At 40.7% G+C, this 18,423-nt stretch overlaps 2 protein-coding genes across 2 annotated transcripts in view; both read right to left on the bottom strand.

The window, feature by feature from the left end:
- Window positions 1-268: 268 nt before the first annotated feature.
- Window positions 269-2,586, bottom strand: gpr6 (G protein-coupled receptor 6). The gene is made up of 2 exons (XM_068577402.1): window positions 2,428-2,586; window positions 269-1,581 (listed from the first exon to the last, which is right to left on the bottom strand). The coding sequence occupies exon 2, from the start codon at window positions 1,556-1,558 to the stop codon at window positions 548-550; it is 1,011 nt and encodes a 336-aa protein (XP_068433503.1). The 5' UTR covers window positions 1,559-1,581; window positions 2,428-2,586; the 3' UTR covers window positions 269-547.
- A 3,673-nt stretch (window positions 2,587-6,259) lies between these two features.
- The window catches only part of fig4a (FIG4 phosphoinositide 5-phosphatase a), a 35,377-nt gene continuing 23,213 nt past the window's right edge, over window positions 6,260-18,423 (bottom strand). Inside the window, exons 21-24 of the mRNA XM_068577331.1 lie at window positions 17,115-17,313; window positions 12,329-12,414; window positions 10,232-10,306; window positions 6,260-7,608 (exon numbers count right to left, since the gene is read on the bottom strand). Of these exons, the coding sequence (XP_068433432.1) occupies window positions 7,431-7,608; window positions 10,232-10,306; window positions 12,329-12,414; window positions 17,115-17,313 (538 nt within the window). The 3' untranslated portion in view covers window positions 6,260-7,430. The remainder of the gene's footprint in view (window positions 7,609-10,231; window positions 10,307-12,328; window positions 12,415-17,114; window positions 17,314-18,423) is intronic.

Raw genomic sequence — 18,423 nt, 5'->3', positions numbered from 1 at the left:
CAGTGATGAGGATGCAAGAAATACAAGTCAGGTGGAAGGAGTCGTTGGAAGAAACGTGATGCAGTAATGACACATGATGGCGGCAATGCTGGATTAGATTTTTTTTTATTCGTCTTGTAGAAAATGCACATCAAAGACAATACCATACAAAATAGAAAAATGGCACAAAGTACTCACAAGTTGAAACGTTTAAACACAATAAGGGCCACACAATACTGCTTTGGCATTACAAAAAAACCCGGGCTAAAGTGCAAGATTTTCCATTCCTTTTCTCATTTAAGTACATTCACAGGTTTGTTTTTTCCTTTTTCACAGAAGTGTCTTGTTCACAGCATTCAAAACTCTCATTCTAACTTGTGTTGAGACATAGTAAAGTGCAGATAGTAGACATGAGAGACACACTTCTAGCTTCTCATCCTCTTTGTGTTTCTAAAGCCTTCGCTGTCAACTGTAAGCAGATTGTCAATGACCACAGAGTGATTTGTCTTTTTGCTCTGTCTTTTTTCACACACAAACAAACAAACACACATACAGCCCTAGCACCTTGTTAGACCTCACTTGGAGATCTGGACCGGTAAGCCTTGTTGGTCTGAAAGCAGCCACAGAGAAGCACGTAGAGGGAGCGCTGGATCTCTGTGTTTCTATAGGCGTAGATGATGGGGTTGATCATGGAGTTGTAGGTGGCTGGCAGAAGCGTGGCATAGGTGTAGACTGACGGATACTCCTTCTCTCCTACCAGACAGTAGATGGCGAAGGGCAGCCAGCTGGCACCAAATGTCCCCAAGATGATGGCCAGAGTAGAGACCCCCTTTTTGGTAGCGACGTAATGCGGCGTGGCAAAAAAGTGCTGCTGGAGGGCGATTTGGTGGGCGTGGTGGCACACGATCTTGCAAATCTTGAAGTAGAGGGTCAGCATGAGCACGAAGATGATGAAGAAGGAGATGGCCAGTAGCGTGACGTTGCTGCGGGTCAGAGGGCGGACGATGCTGCAGGAGGCCGGATCGTCCAGGCAGTTCCAGCCGAGCACCGGCAGCAAGCCCAAAAACAGAGACACGCCCCAAGTCCCCAGTAACATCAGGTGTACGTACTGCAGTGTCTTCTCTGAGAAGTATGTCAGGGCGTTGTAGAGGGAGAAATAACGGTCCACTGTTATGGCTAAAAGACTACTTATGGACGCGGTGAAGGAGGCCACCAGGAAGCCTACAGTGATGAGGCTGATAGTCTCAGAGGAGATCACATACTGAAACACAAAGTTCAGGATTAATCCCATGCCGGCCAGCAGGTCTGCTGTGGCCAGGCTCCCAATCAGCACAAACATGGGAGTCCTTAGCGTCGGCGTGTAGAAGATGATTGCTACCACGATGGCGTTTTCACAGGCGATGACAGTGCCCGACATGCACAGCATAATGTCCCACGGGTTGATGGGGAACTGTAACGGGGCGGTGGAGAACTCCAGGCTGCCGTTGTGCTCCGGAGAATCAGCCTCCATCCACGAGCTCACTTCTCCAGCCACAGGAGTCGCAAAGGAGTCGTTCACTGCCAGAGACTCGTTCATCATCTCCAAGCTGTCGTCTGTTTGTCCTGTGGGCAGGACGAAAAGTAGATTGAATTGTTAATGACAACGTAATAGGATTCACGTGAAGTGTGAAAATGAACAGCAAAGCACATCATTTACAAATACATACAGTATTATTTTGAATGTAAATGTAAATAAAGCAGTTGTGCCTCAGACTATATTCATTTGTAGAAAATCTTTTTCAAAAGTATTTCAAAGTCTTTATTAATTAATTTTCTTAAATGTAACAATTAATATTAGTATGTTTTATACGCAAATTTGCTCGCTGCTGCCACAAACAAATTCCCCCCTGGAGAGGAATAAAGTATCTATCTATCTCTCCATCTCTCCTTCTATCTATCTATCAATGTTACGAGGAAAGTCCAAAGTAAGTAAAACATACATCTTTTTGTGAATTTGAGCTGTGCAGAAGACAAAGCCCTTTATCCAACTAAAACGGACTTAGAAGTAATAATTTAAGAATAATTTAACTTGTAATGCTCCAGCTTTAAGCTTACACAAACACTTGCACGTGTATATTATATAAATTCAGTTTTAGGGTGGATGTTCCGGAAGTGAAGCGTCACCAGCAAAAGCTTCACGAGCTGTCCGCGGTGCTGAAATCATCATTCTATCCGGAGAGAACTCGATACGGAACAAAACATGACCCTATATCATCATGTTTGAACTTATTTAAGAAATCTGTTTGAACACTTATTTTAAGACTATTGGCACAACTTATTATAATATCACACATGTCTGTCATACATTACTCCTGCGATCTTCACGAGATCATTTTGGAGAAACAAATAAAAGTGAAATAAAACATTTGCAACCGACTTAAACATTTGTGGAAAGGTTAGACAACGTACCTCCGTGACGAAACGTTACGAGCAGAGAGTTGCTCTGAAACTGGAGACTCTCGTCCGATCGGTCAGTGTCAGAATGCAAAGTTTAAAAAAAAAAAAGGATGCAAAAGGATTGCAAACCTTCTTCGTCGCTCCTGTGGACGCTCTCAAGTGAAGCCCTTGGTTTTGTTGTGCTTCCCACGCATGGGGCAGACACCCAGCGCAGCGGCGACGTGAAGCATTGGCCGGTGTTCAGCTCGGGGAGGAAAGCGAGTGTGAGGAGGACGAAGGCATGGAGGACGAGAGGGGAGCGACAGGAGACGGAGAGGAGAGCTTAAATCCGCCTGGGGGGGGGGGGGGGGGGGGGGGGGGGGGGAGAGAGAGAGAGAGAGAGAGAGAGAGAGAGAGAGAGATCTGCATCTCTGATACCAAGGCTCAGCTCAGTTAAAACTCTCCTGAATACATTTTCATGTCAGATAAATAGTTAAGGAACAGCCTTTCTTTTCTTTAACCCTTCAAGTCTATCAACTTTACACTGAATGGATCAAATCAATTTGTCTTAAACGCAGGCTAATTTGCTTTGATTTCTATGGGGAATATGTGGTTAATCTTCTTTTTTCTGTGATGAGTTTAGTGTTAATCGTGTGAGCGTGCTGGCCGTCTGAATGTGTTGTGAAGGCAACAACAGCAGGTAAAAATATATCTTCTTAGTATTGGAACTAAAAGCATTGACTATGGCTCGCATCAAGAGAAGTGAGCCCAAAAACATATGACTCAAGATACACCTGTGCAAGGACGGGAGCTTGTTCTGAAATGAAGTGAGAGCGAGTTTATAACCAGAGGAGAGATGGAGCGAGCTCGTGTAGGTCTGGACCAGGAGGCGGCGAACAAGTGAATGCACCATGAGGTTCAGCTTCACAACCCCACATGCAAAACATATTTTATTTCCCTGTCATCTTCACACACCATGGCTCGCCGACACACTGGGTTCAATACTTGCACATTGTTCATTTAAGAACCAATATGTTGTTATACCCAGCAGGATATTACTGCTGTTACTATATTTTCGGTTAAAGCCATCACTCCTCCTCCGTTTGAACCATTTTCCTGTGATATATTAACTCATTGTTTAACTAATTCCTGCTCTTATTTATCCCTTTAAAAACTTTAAACTAATATTCCCCATTCATGTAAAATTGTTGTAGCAAAAAAAAGAAGAAGCAGTATTTATGTTTTACACACCAAATAAATGTCATACAAGCATGGATGACATATTGAGAGAGCGGTTGAGGTATAGGGTGAGATTCAAAGCAGCATGGCAATATGGTAACTAGTTTTAGTTTCCAGGCAACAGCTGTTTGGCCGTCCTTTTGTCAGCGGAGAGGGAGTTGTCTTCATTCATTAGCTAAGCGCCCACATGAAAAGCCGAGTGACTCATGTCAGGGACCAGGGCAGATACCCAACCACACACCAAAATACATCTCATAAATATTGTTTGATTGTTTTTTATGATGGACAAAAGCAATCAAATTGAATATACACCTAAATAGAAGCCCCGCACCCTCGGTGCCACACACACACACACACACACACAACACACACAGTTATTTTTTTGCGAGGACTACAAAGAACAAACTGCCTCCAAAAATATCAGTGACTAGATGCATTTATTCATCAACACCCATGCTTGCTGAGAGGTTTCAATGTAATGAGACACCTGCCATTATAAACATAAAACATGGGTAAAACATGGCCTTACATAAAAGACCTCTTTCCCCTTCAAAACAGCCTTCAGTCCTTCTGCCCGCAAACACAGACAGCCGTGCTCTCTTTATTCAAACGTGCACACGCTCTCACAAGCTCGAGCACAAACATATACCAGAACACTCAGGAGAAAACTGAGCATGTAATTAGAGAGAGAAGAGGCCATAAATGAAGCAGGACAAAGACAGGTTTAATTATGGAAGATGTAAAGTATAGGCGATGGATCTGGTTCAACAGGTTGAGAGAAACAAGGTAAAACATTGGAGAATAGTGGAAAAGGGAAATGGCGATGAAATGTATCGGTGACAGCTGAGCGGACACATCGCAGGAACACGTTTACTACGGAGACATAACACCTCAATTCATTTACCTACAAACGTCTAATACTTCTCACGAGAGAAAACGTTGTGTTCACTCAGGGACACTTGCAGACTTTACACATTATTACCCTGAAGAGGAAAAGGAGTCCGGAAAAGGAACAATCGCATGATCTGATAAGTCCGACCGACTGTACTGTACCTGCTTCTCGGCAGATGTCATCTCGACCGCGATTTTATGATAATTACACGATGATTGCTAATGGAGATAATTAGAACAGCTTTCAACATTATGTTGAGACATAAAACACTCGGAATCACGGATGGTGGCTCCGAACAGGTCGTGAAATAAAACAAAAAGTTCAGTACTATTTCATCCAAACAGGACTTTCATAGCCTAAATTGAACCTTTATATATATTGCAAAAGGTATAGAAAATCACATTATTAAAGTGACTTTTTTTTATTTTTTTGATGTGCAGCCAAACACATCTTAGGCTTTGTGTACTTTTTTTGTTGTTTAACACCTTAAAAATTACCAAATTTTATGTTAAACAAAAAATAAATAATAGTGACGTTTAAAATCACCCCTTTTGAGTCATATACCTATGAGCAGATATGATTTGGTGTTATAAAACTGAATATGTTCAGTTTTCATGTTCAGTGAAGAAAAATAAATATCCTCCTTACATACTGTGTTATGTGCATCATTATTATTATGATTATTATGTGTTATAAACGAAACATTGCCATTTAATTCATTAGTGAGACAACAATGATACAGAATATGAATCTTCTCAACTCACTGTGAAAACTACATCATTATTATCTAAAGTAAAAGTAAAACTGGAACACTTGTCACTTTATAATTCTACTTTATTCTTTTTAGCAAAAAACAACTATATGATATGGTCAGTATGGTCACATGGTCAGTAATGGTCGCAATGTGAAAGCATCCTCGAGATGCTTTCAAATTTTGACCATGTCATATAGTTGTTTGTTTGCTAAAAAGAAACCATTACTGACCATAAGAACAAAAGCAAAGCAGCCTGACTTGATCCATATTCCTCTCTATTGGTTTCATCCCGCCAACAACACTCAGAGTAGAAAGGTAGAAGCCTCTCGAGAGCTGAGAAGCTTTATAGAAGAGAAAATAGGGACTGAAGGACAAGTGAGAAGTGAGAGACGGTCTTCTCTTTTGGTAAAATGTTTTGATTCCTATTTGCATCCTAGCTGTCTGTATGGCACTCGTACAATTTCACCGCACTCCCAATTAAGAACAATACTGCTGCAAATGTGAAAATATGAAGGATATCCCGTCATCGATATCCTTAATTTGGTCATTAAATGCTGTTCATTCATATGAAGTCCCCCTGCTGTTCTCTCCAAGATCACATGCTGAAGCACCACTCAGCCCCCCGTCCTCACGACGCACTGATGCAGAGACCAGGGGTCGGCCACTATGCCGACTGAATGTGTATAGTGCATTAGAGGAAATAGTGTTCATCGTATTTCACATTTCCAGGCTCCTGTGGTTGAAAGCTGAGTGCTACAAGAGTGTGCGAGAGCAGGGAGTAAGTGTGATGGACAGACCAAGAGTGAAAAGGCTGAATAATGTGTGAAAAAGACACGTGAGAAAGAAAGCAGCAGACAGTTGGAGGGATGAAGAACAAAGAGATGTCTTAGTGGTGAACAATATATAGAAAACATAAAAGTACAGCGTAGAAAAGTACACAAATGTTTAATGGAGAATTTGTTGACAAATCAGCTGACAAGAAATGCATTTTGACGAAACAAAATCAGTGTGCAGTTTTAGTCAGAAAGACTTTAATAAAAACCCACAATGTCAACGTATCAGTGATGAGTTTCATTTGCCTACATGAAAATCCCCCATGTGCGTGGGACCAGTATTACTCGGGGACCTCGAGCGATCTGTCATAATTGTGGAGATTGTCCGTCATCACTTATATCAGGTACCCTCGTAATACTATTCCCGTGCAAATAGATCTTAAAACTGTTCCTGATAACTTTTGAAAGCAATCTAAAAACAACGTATAACCCAGTCATGGCACGATGGTTCAACAGAGTAAATAAAAGTAAAAAAAAAACTAAAACCAAAACACATCTGAGGTAGACTATTAAATCATCATCATTGGGATTGCCATCATTTAATTCATTCTAAAATGTGCTCTCCACTTAGCTCTCAACATGGCGACGGCTGAGCCCCCTGAGCAGCTAACGGTGCTAACATCAGTAGCTGCGCAAACAATGGCAACAGTGCTAACAGAGATAATAGTGCTGACCTGAGGGGGAACTGGCGCGCGCTACGTTTCAGTGACGACGGCGTGATAAACTGGAGGCGAGTGCAGAGCAGCTGCATCACAACGCGCAGAGGGAGAGTGCTCTCCGCTAAAGCTGGAGTTAGCACATAGCTGTTTACTGATAAGTTAATGCTCTGAGACTCATTGAAAGATTTAAGATTCAAAACACTTAAGAGTTTGAATATTTTACATCAATTTACAAGTTTTAAAACATACATTTCATTAAATAAACTTTATTAAAACGGTTTGAACTAAAATTGAATCGAAAAAAGGAAAAAGGCGCCATATAGGTCGACTGTTAAGGCATGTGTGGATGAATGAACAAACTCACATAACTGGATAAGATTTGAAGCTATTGAAACACACAAATGACTTTGAATAAAGTTAAGAACAAATCCACTTGGTCTAAAAACAGGACACAATGTGTTACATGTGTCGTCATCATCATCATCATCTTTATTCTTCAGTCGACAAGCAAAATGCAAAATGTATTTACAAATGCAGGAAAAACAACAACACTCTTGCTCTGTTCGGCAGGGACAATCCACAGTCATGTCAACATGGAAGCGTGTGCCGGATTGGATCTGCATATTGGTAACAGGGATCCAGTCCATGGTGTCCGTGTCTTACATGTATCTGTTCTTGACGTACTCCCTGTACATCAACATGTCCTCCCTGCACAGCAGCCTCACCTGCCCCTGACCCGTCAACACGTGGCTCTCGAACTGCTCACGGCTGTCTCGGTCGACCTGCGGAGGAGAGAGGCCGTAGATGCTGTCCTCCGGGAAGCAGGACACCGGCTCTCTGAAAGAAAAAGGGCAAAAGGCCAGAAGACAGGTGCCGAGACATGTTCAATTAATCTCACGAGATGACCGAAATAACACAGCAAGGGCTCAAAATGTTTTTTTTATTTTTTATTTTTAAATCCAACTCACAACATCTTGTGAAAGTCTGATGGAGAAAGTGCGTTATTAAGAGGACTGAATATGGAGCGAACAAGAGGATTGTCAAGATGGCCGCTTTTACAACAGAATTACTCGTATTGTAGTTTTCTAAAGCACGTCTCATCATCTTCAGGGTGGATTATCAACTATGTGCTCGGCAGGTGATCCACTCAGTCAGCTGGTTCAACAGCAGCTGAGGGAGTGAAGCAGGGACACAAAGAGCTGTTCTTCCTCTACTGTCACACTTCACAGCTGGGAAATGTCAATGAGTTGGGTTAATAGGGCGCCAGCTACATAATACGTAAGCAGCAGAGAGAACTCGTTGTAAATTACAGCTGTTCGTGTTATGACAAAAATGATATAGAAGCAACACAAATCTCTTCATTTAAAAAATATGTTTATATCTTTGGTTAGAAGTTGCAAAAGTGGTTATAATTACATTAGATCTTGTGTAAAACACCTTTGTAACGCATGAATACTTCAAAGTGGTTTTTTTTAGTCAGTCATAATTGTGCATCCATCTGGATGTGTGACTTAAAAGCTCATTATATTTTGAGGATGAAACAAATCACCGCACACCAGTGAAACCTCTCAGCAGGTATCCACCATTTCATCTTCACCCTTCCGCTTTTATCCAAACTGATTGAGTCAGCTTTGCTAATGCCTGATCAGTCAACTAAAGAACTACACAGAGGGGGGATTCAGACGAAAGTACTACGAACTGTTGAAAACATGCTTGGGGTGCTGCAAAAGTGTCTTAAAATAGCACTGTTGCACAACAGCAGACGTACACGCCGGACCTTGTGGACCTGACATGAGGATGACGGCATTGGACGCATGGACTAACGCGTGGACAGAGTGATGAAAGGTAAAGACAAAGGAGAGCAAGGAGGGACGCAAACAGAACAAGGAGGAGAAGACATCTCGATTCCCAGCTGACTGAGGCTCCTTTTCAGCCAATAACTGTATGGCAACATTCACATGTGCAGTATTTTAAATGGCAGTTCCTTTGAGCAAACATGTATGTACAAAAAACGAGCGCTAGTTAGGCATAGAGAGCTGGGACATCACCTCCTCCCAGTAGTGTCAGAGCATATTAATAATATTACAACTTCCTTTCTTTACTTTTGTAAGTGCCAAACTGGTCTTCGCGGCTGGAGCCTCATAATTAGCATATGGACATTAGATTGGTATTGATTTTTTTTCATCTAACTCTCAACAGGAAAATTAAAATACAATTTCTTAAAAGTCATAATATGCATGTCACATGTTTCAATGTCTGAATCAATTTATCTTTAACATTGATGTCATTACTCAGTAAGAAAGTGTGCCAGTTATATGATTGTGCATTCACCACACACACACACGCACACGCACGCACACGCACACACACACACACACACTAATAAAGAACAGCGTGAGACGAGCTGAAAGACGGCGCATCGATTCTGTGCATCTATTCTCTTCTATTCACTCTGATAGCCTGGAGCCCCACAAAGCAGACATGTCCAGTACGAGTGTGAGAAGAGGAAATGGGCAAGTGCGAAACAAGAGTACATATTGAGAGGAAACATGATGAGACATTTAGCCATTGTAAGCTGCGAACATGTGAGTGCGAGTTGGAGCTCGATCGAAAGGGAGACAAAGAGGGGCATCGCGAATGCGACTGTACGGCTGCACATTGCCATCACACGTGTGGTTGAATCTTGAATCTGGCTGAGTAAAAATCACCTGCTGGGTCACGGCTACAGCCATCAGTAAGGCAACGGGGGGGATGAGGGACTTTACAACAAGTACAGAAGGAGTGTTTGTATATCATGGATGAAGATTAAACAGCTTCCTTGGAGACCACTTAGTGCGAGCAACTGTGTTCACGTGTACCAACAACCTTTAACCTCTTTATTGCTCTCTCCCTTCTCAGCCTTCTCTGTGTAGGATCATCGGCAGTCCGTGCGTCTCTCTCCTCTGGTCGTCGGTTACATATTCCACAGTGGACCTGGATCTTCATCCGCCGAGAGATTCTGCCTCTCCACTTTCCAGTTTACACGGTGGCAAGGAGCTTGTGTGGCTCAGGCTGCTCGACAGCCTCCTGGAGCCATCTTTTTCTAATTTGTTCACATTCTATGAATTATTTAATCATATGGATTGTCTGTATTGAAATTGTGTTGGTCTACTCGGTAAACACGACATCTATTGCAAGTCTGTCTGCCGAGATAGAGGGATCCCTCTTGAGGTGTCTTCCTGAGGTTTCTTCTATTTTCTTTTATCTCTTGTTAAAAAGGGTTTGTTTTGGGGAGTTTCTCCCTTGTCCAAAGCGAGTCGAAGAAGACAGAGGTACTTAAAAGGGGTCAGATTATCACAACTACCCATATTGCAACGTATTGCTTAACATCACACGTGTGTGAGGATTATTGAGTTTGGGTTTATTTCTCTTGTTTTGTCACTGTTTGTGTTTGGGTTAATTTGTCACGTGTTTTACTCACAAGCAGATGATGTTTGCCAGGTTTATGTGTTCGGTTCTTTCCACTCTGTGCTGGCTCTGGCCCAGTTGTGCAAACCTGCAGGGTTAACAAAAAACACAAAATGAAAAAGACAAATATTCCTGCAGAAATGACAAAAATCGACAGTATATCCCAATATTGGGTCGCATGTCCCATCTCTCTCGTTCTAACCCTCTCGCCCCTATTTCTACACTGTCATCGGTCATATTATGGCAAAAATGGCAATAAAAATGATTAAAAAAAGATGTTTAGGTTCCTATTAGCTTTTTTTTAAAAATACAAATACTCGGTTGACATTTCAAATGTCATCAAATTTCACCTCAGGATATTTTTCTCTGGCAAAGACACAATAACTTGCGACCGTTAAGAGTTCCCCTCTGGCTCTTGCTTATGATTATTTAATATTAATGCACTGATTAGCAGAGCTTCGGCTGCAGCTAACATCTTTGGAGCAATTCCAACACCCACCCTCAATAATTAATGCAGTTTTATTCTCATTATGAGCCACTACAGTATGAGGATATGAACAACATCATTCACAACAATTTAACAAGTTAATTACGCTGCTTCAATAACTCCTGAAAACTGTGTCTTCAATCCACAGATACTTTGTGTACATCTGAATGTGAAAACAAAATATAGAGAGCGGGACACTTGGTGAGAAACCTTGAGTCATGCTCCATATTCAAAATGCATCATGTCTGGTGTTTGCGTTGCATCGTGTTCATTCGTGAACGAATGGCATCTGTTCGCTTTAAGAGTACATTTCATTTCTTTATAAGAGTTATAAGAACCCGACCAAAATGAGGTCCTAGGATAATTAAATGAAGAAAGAAAGAAAAACAACATATCTGTAACACACAGTTATTGTTTTCGGACTTTTTTTTGTGTAATTTTTGCTTTCTTCTTATGAAAAAAAGAAAAGAAAACTCTTTTGAAAACGTTTGCTTCAAATCAAGTAACCCAGATGGGAACATTGCCTTTCAGCTAAACTAATGACAGCTCACGTCCACACAGAGAAGTTGCTTCATTTTAAGGAGTGACACTTTCTAATTTACATTGCATACACACATATTTGTTATCAAAAATGTGGTCCCTTAGGTAAAGTACACCTTTAACATATGCTGTGCTTTATGTACTGTATAAATTCATGTTTTTGCTATAATATTAGGTGTGCTTGTTAATCGAGAAATGTTAATTATTGCATGCAAGACACAACCTTACACACCACTGACATAATACACTGGGCCCGTTATCCGCAGTGGGCTCGGGACGGCAGAGAGCTCCTTCAAACGCCTCACATTGTATCAAACGTGCAGTTCACATCAAAAGAACAGACAGTTGTGTTCTTGTTCAGCCCGATGCGACTATTCACTGTATCTCAACAACATGGTTAGAAGGAGGCAAGGCAAAGGACCAAATGAAATAGAAAGGATAGGTGGACAAAAAGCTGTGAGGTCAGAAGTGTGATGCACACAGCAGGGCAGAGTTAACAATGTCCCTTTTGCAAAATGACAGACATCACCCTGAGGGAGCTGCTGACACTTACTGCTTGTTCCTCCCATTTCTGTTTTGGTAACGGAGTGCATTGTCCGTAGCAATAAAAAGAAAGCATTTTCCTTAGGACCAGTTGGAGGAGGTAATCAGAAAAAAAGGCTCCAGTTTGCTTTAACGGGACACCAGAAAAAACATGCTAGAAATACAGCTGATTGAGATCTGAAGGCCAAACCAAGAAACAGAATCCTGCTCGAGTTGGTTGGTGTGCGAGACGCAAACAAAATATATGCAGCGTTTGTGTGGTTGTGTGTGTGCTCATTATGATGCAGTTCAGTGCAACACCACGTTAAACTGCAATCTCAATATAATAAACCTTTTGTTTAATAAATAACAGTCTGACAGTGTCAATAAAACACAATTATAACAAATAATGTCTTTGTAAAGGTAGAATTAATGGCTGAGATGTACAAAAGTTGTTGAAGCCCCACACACACACACACACACACACACAGCATTGTGCCTTGATTTTAATATCTAACAGTACATGTGTGTGTATGTGTGTGCCAACTTTGTGGTTAATACCTTTCATAGATGAGCAGGTCTTTCTCAGCAGGAAACTCAGCCAGGTCGAGTCCATAGGGCTCCTTAACTGACTGCTGCTGGATCTCCTGAGGAGGGAAAGGTAAGAAGCTACAGTACATGTGTAAGAAAGAAAAAAGTCAAAAAGCATTTTACAGAAGTTTTACGGCAACTTTGAAGAGCCCTACGCGCCACCAAGTAAAGTTGCGTGCTAACAGCCAGCTCCTTCAACAGAAGCTGGAACTCAACGTATAACACCGTACAGACAATGTCATGGGGTTCAGCTGCTTCTCTACAGCTGACTCACTACTTAAGATGGCTCAAGGAGTGTCATTTAAGCAACAATGAATGTAATTTGATTGTTGGTGTCTGATGAGGAGGTTTCATGTTCAGAGACAGTGCGCTGCTGGGGGTCCTGCACACAGTGTCCAAACTTTATAGAGACACAATAATCATAGCAAACAAGAAATCTGTTTATGGAAAAGGTCAGGCCGGTTCAAGCGGATTCTAAAAGGGTTCATGTGAGACGATTGTGTAACCAGAACTCCTTCAGTCATTACAGAATTAGGGAAGTTTAAAAATACAACAAAAATATAGATAGTCGCAAAATCAAGTTAAACAATATTAAATCATGATCAAGAAAGTGTAATCCGATTAGAAACACTCAATATATGAACAAGACCTTCAATTACAAGTGAAATCTAACAATGAGATGTGGCTTCATTGAATACAACTAAAAAAATAAAATAAAATAAAACTATTACAACCTCATTCATCATTACACAATGCTATGAGAACAGAATGTAAAAAGAAAAACAAAAAATATTCCCAGGTGTATTTGCTCATCGGGAGATGCTTTGAATCATGTTACGTTTTTTCAGTTTCTCAGGAAACAAGTAATCGAGTCACCGAATCAAAGGAGCATGATAATGATTACTGTAATGCTGCGATCTATGAAGCATTTTTATAAAGCACAAGGCCGATGATCAAATAACAGCCCACTGCGACAGTTACAGCGACAGAGAGACTTCTCTAGAAACAATCCACAGCGTCAACAGCGTTGCATTGATGGCGTTAAGTAAGAACACTACGATGAGGCAACAGCTGATCCGTGCTCACTAAAATCAGACAATAGAAAAGGCAAGAGAACGTAGTATGGTTTGATTAATCTCGGTGTCTTTGTTCAGCGGCTGGTCGGTCGTCGGGCAGAAATGTTATGCGAACAGCGTGAATCCATCTTGCCCTGCGATCGGATGGATGGTGTGATATCGTAGTTGTGAGTGTTTTCTTGGCAGACATGGGAACCGTTTCATAACGGCTGAGCATGATCTGACGAATGCAGTATAACCCGTGTGAAAAAAGGACCCTCGATTATACGGTCATGTAATTTTACATTGCGAAACTGATACAATATACTAAATTATGACAATTTGATAGATGCAATAAATGGGAATGTCTGACTAATACTCCAGTGAATTTACCGTATTCTGAAGCACTTTCTGTGACAGCTTGGTGATAATAGTGTGATATTAAGAGGGAATAATTAAGGGTAATATTAGTTATGCAAAAGGAAAACAAGGACAATGTCCAAGAAACAGCAGCTGTGAACACAAACACACACGTTCAAAAACACACACAGAGACTCCCACAAACACAGAGTACGTTAGAACGCACACACCTCCCGCAGCATATACATATATGGCGTGTGAGAGCACAAACATATAGGTAAACACATATATGTATATTATATGTAATTATATTCACACAGATGCCCATATTGAGAGGAATATTAAATGAACATGTGTAATTACAAAGCAAGTGTAGTAATGATCTGATGTTTAAATATTTCAACAGTTTTGCTTTGTGCTGGCGCCCGAGCAATCCATTCTCCGGGATGGGCTCGGAGGCAGCGACACGAGACGCATGAGAGCGGGGGGAGTGTGTGTGTGTGCGCCCAACACGTGAGCTAGCTGTCCAAAATATTCATGACCAGCTGCCGGCTCATTCCCCCCCGAGAGGATAATAAGAGAATACCTACATAAAACACATCATACAGGCATTAAAATAAGACGCATAACATCAGACGTGGTTGTAGAGGAGTACTGCGCTGAAGCCTGTGAAGCTTTTGAATCACGGGCTATCGCAGGGAGACCCAGACAAGGGCCTGTGTTTGAGTACAAGAAGCTCACAAATGCGAGATATAAATATGCCATTTGTAAGAATGAGCAAGCCATGAGGGCTGATGCCATAGTCAAGAAGTTGACAAATAACAACGTTGTTGATTTCCGGAAAGAAGTGAGAGTTCTTAACAACTGTAAAACATCTTTGCCGTGAACTGTTGATGGGATTTCAGGAACAGACAGCATTATAGTACCTTATTCAACTATAATCAAAAGTGATTTGTATAAAGTGCAATTGAGAGTAATGTATTAATGGTGATTATATCACATGAGGTGTACTAAGCTATAAAAAAGATGGCTGATGGTAAATCAAGTGGTTTAGACCCTATTACTGCTGAACACCTTAAATAGTAAAGCTAGTCCGAGGATAGCTCGTCTTCTTGCCATTTGTTTTACTGGCTTTATGACTTATGGCTTGTTACTAGACTCAATGCTGTCTGTTCTGTTAGTGCCATTCATTAAAGACAGAGCTGGTAAAGTAGGCTGCCTAGATAATTACAAGCCCATTGCTTTGGCCAGCATACTGTCAAAAGTCCTAGAAAGAATCCTGTTGGACAGATTAAATGACTTTATTCACTCAACAGATAACCAGTTTGGCTTTAAAGCCAAACATGGCACTGACTTGTGTATACATGTCTCAAAAGAAATTGTCAACACATATAGAGTTCAAAACTCATCCGTCCTCTTGTATCTTATTGACATCTCCAAAGCTTTTGATCGGATTAATTAATAGAACGTTTTTTTTTTTTTTTTTAAATTGAGTCAAAGTGGTGTCACCAAATCTCAAGTTTCTGTTTTTTGACCTTCAGTTTCCCCACTTGACAAGGATTGATCATCTACTACAGATTCTTACTGGATTCCACCCGAAGGAAAAACAACATTTTTCCCTTTTTCCTCATTTATTCTGAGGTTCAGCCTATCAAGCCATTAAAGTCATTTCTGTCATTACGCTTCAATGAAGAAAGCTCCATTGGAGCAAAGCTCCGTTTAAGCAAAGAGGTGAAAAACCTTTAAATATAAAAAAATGGCATTTTTCAATATTGCAATATGCCAGAAAAAGCACTCTCTTAATATGTGATCAAGCACCAATGCATTCTGTCTACAAACAACCTACATTCACCACATAGAGTTATCTATGATGGGCCTCCACCAACATATTGTGAGAATTCTGCTTACTGGCATGCCCACCATATAATGCAAAATAAATGGGTCCAAAGTCTCAGCCCCATTTGGGGTCAGCAATGGAGTCCGGCAGATCTTTTGCAGACTACTAACAATAGAACACTTTGGGAAGGATGCAATAACAACAAGAAAACATTTGCTTAACAACTGACCTCTTTTCAGATGTGTCCAGAAATAACCACTGTTTTTTTAAAAGCAGACTCAGACCTCGTCAACACATCTTTCTGCACATGATTAAATGAGGCATCACAACCTGCAGGTGGCCACATATCACGATTGAATAAATTATGAAGGGGTCAATAAAAAAACACACACACAATCCCAAGATACAAGTCTTACATACACTCCTTAATGATACCTGGGCCATAAAGGAGAAGGCCACAGAAGAACAGACCATTCTGCTGCATTGACCATGAAAGTAACACGAGGAAAACTACAAAGGAGTGATGTTCCTATGAAATCCCAGTAAAATCTCGATCATATTGGACATAATAATGATTATTCTGCATGAAAAGTTGCAGACACATAAGGCTTGTTACAGCAAGAAGACATCCTGGAGTCAATACAAAATGATCTAATGATTGAAAGCACCGCATTAAAACACAAATCTCAGTAATCTTTCCTCTACATATCACCACACAAATGGCTAAATAGTATATGTATTAAAAATATTGTAGATTTGAAGTGTCATATTGTACTTGCTGAAGAAAAAATAAATCAAGGATTATCATTTACCTTTGTTTCTTTAGATTTTGATTAAAATGTTGCTAAATAAAGCTAGTTTCTTATTTCATGTCTGAGTCAAGATCACTAGTATGATTCACATATCCATTTCTGGCCAGCTTTCCAACAGATACGTTTCATTAGTTTTTAAGGCAGCATGGATTTATCCGTTTCTATACAGTACTGTATGTGTCGTAAAGGGTTTAGTCCATTGTGCAAAGAGATGGAGAAAAAAAGAGGAATAACAACTTAAGTCCCACAACGCTCCTCTACTCTCTCTTAAGTGAACATTAACACCAACCCACTCCATTTAAACCCCCGGCTCTGGAAACTGTTGTCACTGAGGCTGATTACTTCCGTCTGACGCAAATAGAAACACAGAACGTTTTTCCTTGTGGACTCAGGGGGGAGTGGGAGGAGAAAAATATGATTAGTGGCATACTTAAATTGGGATGCAAAATGCTATTGACGTCCAAAATACAACAGGTGGCATGAATTGGGATGACATTTCCCGGAGGTCCTGAGAAGAGATTTAATATCTTTGAATCATGAGAGGATCTCATTTGAGAAGCTGCTTTGTTTCCTCCATATTAAACAATGTAGATGTACTGTAAAACCCTGTTGCAGAGTAAATGGGTTTCCTTGAAGTTAACATGTTAATCTATTCCCAGACGTTGATCCGTGGATGCTTTGTGTTTTCAAACCTCTTGTGTCCGAGTGCTCTCTCCAGACTCCGTTAGGAGTTTGATCGGGGTTGAGCGTTGGGACACGGACCCGTCATCGTCGCGGTCCTCCTCCGAGTCGTCCTCTGATGTGCTGCTGATTGCCTCTTCACTCGGGGGAGGAGGGGCGCTGGCTGCAGTTTTCCTCTGGAGCAGCGTCTCCTCCTTACTGCTCTTGTTGCTGCAAATATTCACAAACGGCCACAACGATTACCATGTGCAAGAACACAAACGTTGAGAGAGTTGGTCATTAACTGTCAACAATGCATATTTCTGAAGAGTTGGCTTCTCTATGTTATGAGGACATGTGTCGAGCAGCAGGGCCAGAGTGCTCTACTCGACTAAATTGCCCATCACAGATGCAATGGCACGGCGTACTCCGACAGCAAACTGAGTTTTACCTGGAATACAAAGAACGAGCGTCCTTCTATGTGATGTATCATTGATTTTGCAACTATAATCCTTCTGGAGCTTAGTGTTTTTCCCTTTTGCCACGAAAAGCCTGGGTGAGTCACTAAATGTTGTTAGTTGATATTTTCAAGATCACTCGAAAATATTTAGAACCAGTCCAATCCCTTTCCCCATGTCTGCTTTTACACATACAGCCAGAAGGTGCTTGTCAATTGGATGTAGGTGCCATAAATCGGCTAAAATACAGAAGTCTGGACGTCTATTGATCATAGGAAAGACATAACGCTAGCTAATTTGTGAATGATGTTAAAAATAAACAGTTATAGTGGAAAAGCAGTTTTTACTTCATCCAATTGTAAACCTATTTTTATATTCCCTGTGCAAAAATAGGATACTGAAGACGAGTGCTCATCAAATGTTGAATTATTTTGAGAAAAATGCACCATCAGTACACATGACTGATTAATGGTTAACAAAAATTGATAACAGGAAACTATTTGGGGCTTTTCTGACAGTAAAAATAATATTTTTTTTCAACATGATATTACATTTTTACTGCCATTTATTCCTGAAAAGCTTGTATTTGTAATTGTAAATTGATATTGTCTATATTGTCATTTAAAGAGTCATTTCACTTATTTTTTTGATCTCTATATTTGGCTTGTTTTGGCTTTTCTTGAGTAAGCGTTACGGTGTGATTATTAAGTTGTTGTATTTCTTTTGTTATTGTTACTATTATTGTGTTGGTGTGGACCCCCAGAAGATGAGCGACCAGTTTAAGGAAGCTAACAGGGATCCAAATAAAAAATAAGTATTTATGAAAATCATTAAAGCAGTACAGAACATTGGAGTGGTCCGGTGTAGTGTAGTTGTGTTCACG

The sequence above is a fragment of the Clinocottus analis genome, unplaced genomic scaffold (genome assembly GCF_023055335.1).
Source record: "Clinocottus analis isolate CAN_PGR_092001 unplaced genomic scaffold, fCliAna1.0.p SCAF_15, whole genome shotgun sequence".
NCBI lineage: Eukaryota > Metazoa > Chordata > Actinopteri > Perciformes > Cottidae > Clinocottus > Clinocottus analis.
The sequence above is the reverse complement of the archived record's forward strand: the minus strand, read 5'-3'. Positions and strand labels throughout refer to the sequence as shown.